Source organism: Cupressus sempervirens, chromosome 2, assembly GCF_028749045.1.
Source record: "Cupressus sempervirens isolate cs-2001-9-10 chromosome 2, ASM2874904v1, whole genome shotgun sequence".
Lineage (NCBI taxonomy): Eukaryota > Viridiplantae > Streptophyta > Pinopsida > Cupressales > Cupressaceae > Cupressus > Cupressus sempervirens.
In genome coordinates this window covers 5,779,818-5,787,066 of record NC_143119.1, presented here as the reverse complement: position 1 = coordinate 5,787,066, position 7,249 = coordinate 5,779,818, and the positions used below count along the sequence as shown (strand labels likewise).

The 7,249-nt window shown below is 36.4% G+C and overlaps 1 protein-coding gene across 1 annotated transcript; it reads right to left on the bottom strand.

The window, feature by feature from the left end:
* Positions 1-465: 465 nt before the first annotated feature.
* Positions 466-867, bottom strand: LOC149570810 (uncharacterized). The gene has a single exon (XM_089812336.1). It carries the CDS (start codon positions 865-867, stop codon positions 466-468), a length of 402 nt encoding a protein of 133 aa, XP_089668462.1.
* Between the last annotated feature and the right edge of the window lie 6,382 nt (positions 868-7,249).

The window sequence follows — 7,249 nt, the reverse complement described above, 5'->3', positions numbered from 1 at the left end:
AAAGTGCTCAAAAAATGAGAATAATAATAACAATAATTGAAAAAAAAAAAAAAAAAAAACCAAAAAAGACCAAATAATAAATAAAAATAAGAATGAACTAAGAATGAGAAACAAAATATATAAATTTAAAAAAATCAAAATAAAAAAAAATCAAAATCAAGAGGATCACAAAGGAAAGAATGAACCTCGGGGACCACCATAAAGTAAGAGAAAAAACAAGAACAAGGACATAGCTGAACACCGAAAGAGAAGGGTCATTAGAGAAGGAATGAAGAAACAAAGAAAGACAAGGGAAACAAAGGAACCAAAGATGGGGGTGTCCTAAAGATCCCAACAATAAAGAGAAAGGAAGGAGAAAAGAAGAAAAGGAAGAGAGCAATCACCGACCTCAAACAGGCCACCAACTAGGGAGAAACTAGGAGCAAGGAGGCGAGGGGAGACCGACGGACTCAGAACACCAAAGGATCAAGGTCGTTGCTCTTTAGTCAGCAAAGGAAGCCACGAAGGGTTTAAGGTCCACCCATCATCTCTGTTGAGGTTGGCAGGGTGACTGCTGATAACTATAGCTTCTTTGAGCTTCCTTTTAAAATAGTTGTCCTCCTTGGATACGATTTGGGCATCTTCTAAACAAATGTGGTGCTTAGTGGCTGACGAGTGCTCCGCTAAAGCAGACTGATGAACCCTATCGTGTCTAATGTCGGCACTATGCTCCTTGATTCTAGTGCTGAAGGAGCGACCAGTTTCACCAATATACGAAATCCCGCAAGAGCAAGAAACTTTGTAGACTCCTGATGCTGAAAAAACATCAATGGCATCTTTGAGAGCGGGGGTACGATTCTTGAGCCTAAACCAAGGTTTGAAGGCCATGCGTAGGCCTTTTCTGCTCAGAATCTTGGCAAGTTTCTGGGAGACCCCATCTATAAAGGGAAGTGACACAAAAGCGAGAGGCGGAGAGGGGTTGGGTTGGGGAGGAGAAAGGGAAAAAAAGAAAGAGCGAGCACGGACAAAGGCCCTAGAGATTTGTTTGTGGGAGTGACCATTTAGTCTAAAGACTTGGCAGAGGTGGGTCAACTCCGAATTTAAGTGGTCATCATCACAAATCCTGAGGGCTCTTAAGGCTAAGGTCTTGAGCGTGCCAACTATTTTAAAAGGAAGCTCAAAGAAGCTATAGTTATCAGCAGTCACCCTGTCAACCTCAACAGAGACGATGGGTGGACCTTAAACCCTTCATGGCTTCCTTTGCTGACTAAAGACCAACAACCTTGATCCTTTGGTATTCTGAGTCCGTCGGTCTCCCCTCGCCTCCTTGCTCCTAGTTTCTCCCTAGTTGGTGGCCTGTTTGAGGTCGGTGATTGCTCTCTTCCTTTTCTTCTTTTCTCCTTCCTTTCTCTTTATTGTCGAGATCTTTAGGACGCCCCCATCTTTGGTTCCTTTATTTCCCTTGTCTTTATTTGTTTCTTTATTCCTTCTCTAATGACCCTTCTCTTTCGGTGTTCAACTATGTCCTTGTTCTTGTTTTTTCTCTTACTTTATGGTGGTCCCCGAGGTTCATTCTTTCCTTTGTGATCCTCCTGGTTTTGATTTTTTTTTTAAATTTATATATTTTGTTTCTCATTCTTAGTTCATTCTTAGTGTTATTTATTATTTGGTCTTTTTTGGTTTTTTTTTTTTTTTTTCAATTATTGTTATTATTATTCTCATTTTTTGAGCACTTTCATTGTTATTTATCATTTGGTTTTTTTTTTTTTAAATCTCCCCCTCAATCCGCGTGTTCCCCCCCCCCCCCCCCACCTCCTCTCCTTCCTCTTATTATATCTTTGTGTTTCCTCCAGTCTGCTGCTTATTATTTTTCTCTTGCTCTTCATCCTGATGATGGATCACTGTGTGTGATCCGAAATGTTGATGCAAAAAACTTAAAACACAATCAAATTCCAGAAGTACTAACCAGTTTTTACTAATGGATTGTGGAAATCAAATGACACTCAATAAAGGAACTTGACCATGTTCTGTCAAAACTACCGATCCACCCAACCAATCTTGACCCACACTCGGTCAACAATGTGCCCAACCACACTCGATCAATTCTACATGAGATGAGTAACTCAGTAGATGTTCAATCTGCTTGTGAACCAAGAACCTCGATAATAAACAAACTTGATCGTGTTCTGTCAAAACTACCGACCAATCCTGACTGAACTTGACCATGTTCTATCAAAACTACTAATCCATCTAACCAATCCTGACTTAACTTGACCATATTTGGTTAAATCTTCCAATCCAACTAACCAAGCCCAATAAAAATTAGTAGACTTTGCAATAGGTAATTTAGCTAGCTTTCTCAGCAAATGATAAGCCCAAGGTTATCCAAGACTACTAACTCAAAAAAGTGTTAGATGGAGCGATCTAACACTTAAAACACTTGCTCTTTCTGGATTAAGGAAAATAAAGAAGGAAAATTAGTAGGATTAAAATCTAAAATTACCTCAGTATCCTTCAAGTCGTAGCCAATGTTAGATAAATTATCTGCAACCCAGTTTCCCTCTCTAAGGATACAAGAGAAGGACACCACTTCAAATTTATCAATCATTTCCCAAACTTTCTCTAGAATATAACCAAATTTCCAATTCTGATAATTTCTCTTGACACATGAATTAATAACCACTGAAGAATCCTCCTCAATGTGAATATTAGTTATACTTAGTTTAGATGCCAATTCTAAACCTAGTAATAGTGCCATGGCTTCAGCTTTATTATTAGTACGAATCTATAACTTATGAGCTAACATACCTAGTACCTGTCCATTATGTTCTCTTATACACACTCCAGCTCCCGATTCACCAAGATTGCCTCTCAAGCAACCATCAAAATTTAACTTACAAATTCCCCAAGTAGGGGGAATCCACTTAACCATCTTTCTATTAAGCTTCTCAGAAGGACCTCCTGAAGTAATTAGTTGGTAGGATGGAGAAGGAAAAGATGCCCATCTATTAGCCAAAGCAATATCCCAACCTGTGACAATAAGGTGTTCATAAGTTCTTCTAACGTGGACTAGAACAACTTCCCCAACTACAACTTCTACTGTTGATAGTACAGATTCAAGTATGGATGGTTGATTTCTAAAAATCCTTTTATTCCTTTCCCACCAAATAGCCTAGATAACTATTGTTGGGATACACTTTCAGATATAGGAATAAAATGAATGGTTGATCAGGGATGGCAAATCATGAAACATGTCCCATAAGGTGTTAGGGAGGGGTGTACTATAATTTATTTTTTGAAGAATGAAGATCCAACATTGATGTGTCAATTGACACTAAACAAAGAGTTGATCAACATTCTCCACTTCCTCCATACATATTACACATTGCATATTGTGAACAATGTTCAATTTTGATAGCTTGTCACCTGTCAAGATTCTTTTTTCAAATCTAACCAAGCAAAGTTTCCTGCCTTTGGTAAGACTACTAGATTCCAACAAAATTTGAAGGCCCAAAATGATTTATATTCAATTTCTACATTCTTAGCAGCTAGGTAGCCCAATTTAACTGAGTATCTACCCCCTTGGTGTGGGGCCTAGATCAATGAATCTCGGAGATTAGAAACTGAAACAGTCCTTGATTTACAAATATTAACAAAATCTTTTTTGACTTGATCTATGATTGGTAATTTATCTGGGATTTTCCAAGTAACTTGACCTGACAAAGGATCAACAAACTAGAAATAATCAACAACATAAGGTCCCCATTCAGCATAGAAAATTGAAATCTAGTTATGAAAAGATGGAGAATTACAAAGTGGAGGAAGGCCATTCCATGAATCCTGCCAAAAATGTGCCTTGGAGCCATTATTAATTTTCCAAGTCAAATATCTAGCAACTAAATCCTGAGATTCCACTAAGAAGTTCCAAACAACAAACCTTTTTGGCAAATGCTCCAAAGTAAAAATTCTAGAAGATTCAAGAGAATTTAAATATTTTCTTTGGAATATCCTACACCATTTAACCTCAACTTTCTCATACAAAGAGAAAACTAATTTTCCTCCAAAAGCAATATTTTTTAAAGCCAGATTGGGAAGACTAATCCCACCTTGATATTTCTCTAAAGACATTTCTTTAAAGAGATGAGAGGGATTTTGCTAATACCTATTTTATTTTGTGACCATAAAAAACCCCAAATGATACTTTCAACGTGCTTAATAATATGCCTGGGTGTTGATAGAATAGAAAAATAATAATTTGGAATAGCTAATAAGACAAACTTGGCTAAAAGAATTTTGCCAGATAAAGAGAGCCATCTTACCTTCCAAGCCATAGTTCTTGCTTTGATTTTGTTGACAATATTTTTCCAGTAAGAAGATTTGTTTATACCCATTAAAAAAGGAACACCCAAGTACATAGATGGTAACTTATCCTCCTCAAACTTAAGAATCTTTTTAATCCTTTGTATAATAGAGGGAGTTATATTGAAAAAGAATATTCTAGATTTAACCATGTTGATTTTCTCACCTGAAAAAAGTGAATACTAGTCAAGCAAGCATTTAATATGCTTGGCTTCATTAGTATTTTCCAAACCAAAAAATAGTGTGTCATTTGCAAATAGAGAATGCGTAACTACTAGATTGTTTCCTCCAAACTGAATGCCTTTCTAAAGTTCCAACTATTGAGATTAAAAAATGGCCCTACTAAAAGCTTCTACCATTAGGATAAATAGGGCTGGAGAAAGAGGATCACCTTTTCTGATACCTTGAGAAGTATTGAAGAACCCCTCAGGGGAGCCATTAATGAGAACCCAAAAAGTAGCCCCTGAGATACAAGCTTTGATCCATTTGCACCAAGCTTTACTGAATCCAAATTTTTCCATAACTTTAAAAAGAAAGGACCAATTAACTCTATCATACGCCTTTATCATGTCAAGTTTGGTGATAAAGGAAAGGATTTGGTTTTCTTTAATATGATGAAGAGTTTCATGGGCAAAAATTGCCTCTTCCGAAGTCTCCCTACCTAGCACAAAACCACCCTATTCTGGAGAAATGATACTAGGCAACAAGAGCTCCAATCTAGAATAAATTGCCTTTGTGAAAATTTTATGTATAATATTACATAATGATATCGGTTTGAAATCAACAAAAGACTGGGGATCACTAGTCTTAGGGATGATTGCAATGTTAGTAGTATTAAAAATTCCCACACATATAACCCTTTTTACGAGAGGATTCAAGGGCCATCAGTAAATCCCAACCCAGAACATCCCAACATTTCTGAAAGAAGAGGGCAATAAAACCATCAGGACTGGGTGCTTTTTCTCAGGGCAAGGATTGAACAATTTTCTAGATTTCCTCCAATGTGAAGGGTTTCATTAGAGCATAGTTATCTTGGTCTGAGATAATTCTTGGGACCACCTCTAAGAAAGGGTTAAGTTGATGACTGTATGTATCCACTTTCTCTGCTGGATCAAGAAGTTCTTTAAAGAATCTGACCTCTTCCCTTTTTATACTTACCTCATCTAATAAAATGTTGCTCGTATGTTATTCCTTGATTGAGCAAATGGATTTATTTTCCTTTTTTTAAGTTGTTGAAGCATGAAAGAATTTTGTGTTATGGTCACCATCACTTAGCCATAATTCTCTAGATTTTTTTTGCCAATATTTTTCCTCCCTATGACACAGCTCCACCCAAAGACATTGCTTCTCTTTTGGATGAGAGTATGAAGTAGAGTTCAAACCTAACTTAATGATTTCTTCATTAATTTCTTGGAGTTCTTGTTGCACCTTCTCTTTTTCTTCAAAAATATTTTTAAAGACCTGTTTATTCCAAATCCTAATCTTGCCTTTAAGATATTGGAGTTTCTTATTAATGGGAGGAAAATTTGATGTGGAGCACTGACTCACCATTGTTTGATTAATGGGAGGACCATTTGATGATGTCTAAACCACATACTTTCAAATTTAAATGGGGATTTAAAACATGATGACTGCTAGTCAACTTTATTATCAAAGGCTAATGAAATAGGAAAGTGATCCGAACCCGAAAAAGGGAGAATTTCTACCAAAATTATGATAGGTGATATTTTCCAAGCATGTGAAATTAAAAATCTGTCAACTTTTTCTGCAATTTGCAGAAAACCATCTCTTCTATTATGCCAAGCAAAACACCCATTAGGAATTTCAATTTCAAACAAATCATTGATAGTGATGAAGTTATCAAAATCCTCCATACTTTTTGGAGATGGAAAAATTCCACCCTATTTCTCCTTATTATTTCAAATTGCATTGAAATCACTAGCTATGATACAATTTTGCTATGGTAAGGATCTAATCCTTTCTGAGATGACATTCCACAATTTAGCTTTATCTAAAATACTAGAAGGGCCATAAATGTTAAAGATGACCAATGAAGTTTCAAAATGTTGAAACTTAAAATATTGCCACCCCAAATCTTGCTCTATTAAGCTACTAGTGAGATCTTGTGGATTCCATAATGTAGTTAAGCCTCCCGATGCCCTAGCACTAGGGCAATGCACAGATTTCCATTGTTTCCATTTTGCAATTGACTCCTCATACTTTTCATCTAATAACTTTGTCTCCTAGAGTAAAATAATGTTACCTCGTGACTCATCAAATAATTTTTTAATCTTGCTTCTTTTGTTAGGTGCATTAATGTCACTGACATTCTATGTAATGATCTTCATCGGTCCACCAGAAGGCTCTTGGTCCTTTTGGTGACACAGTTTATGGATTGAAATTTCTCTTCCAAAGTGGATTGAATTCCAGCTACAATTTCTTCTTTACCTTTGTGCTTTTACTTTTTCTACCTCAAGGCTTTGGTGTGGAGGATACGGTAATGGGATCTCCAGATGACTTCATGATCGACAGGGTTTGTGAGAAATCAAAAGTGGTCCCACACCCAATGATTCCATTATTCATTTGTATAGGCTGGAAGTCTTTATGTTGACTCTAATTTTCCTCAAGTTTTTCTTCTAAAATTTGGGATCTATCTTCTTGCATAACTTCATCTACAATTAACTAAAATTGTTCTAATACTACAAATGCTGAAATCTCATTTTCTAATTGATGTAACTCAGCTTCCACATTACTGCCCAACCTAAGGCCTTGTATAGTTTGTTTGTAAGTCGGAACAAACATCTCCATAGAGGATTGATTAAACATGACATGATGTGTAATTAAGTCTGTTGTAGACCAAGTTTGTTTGTTCCCTTCAGGTAGCAAAAACTCAAGGTGGTTTAGCTACCTA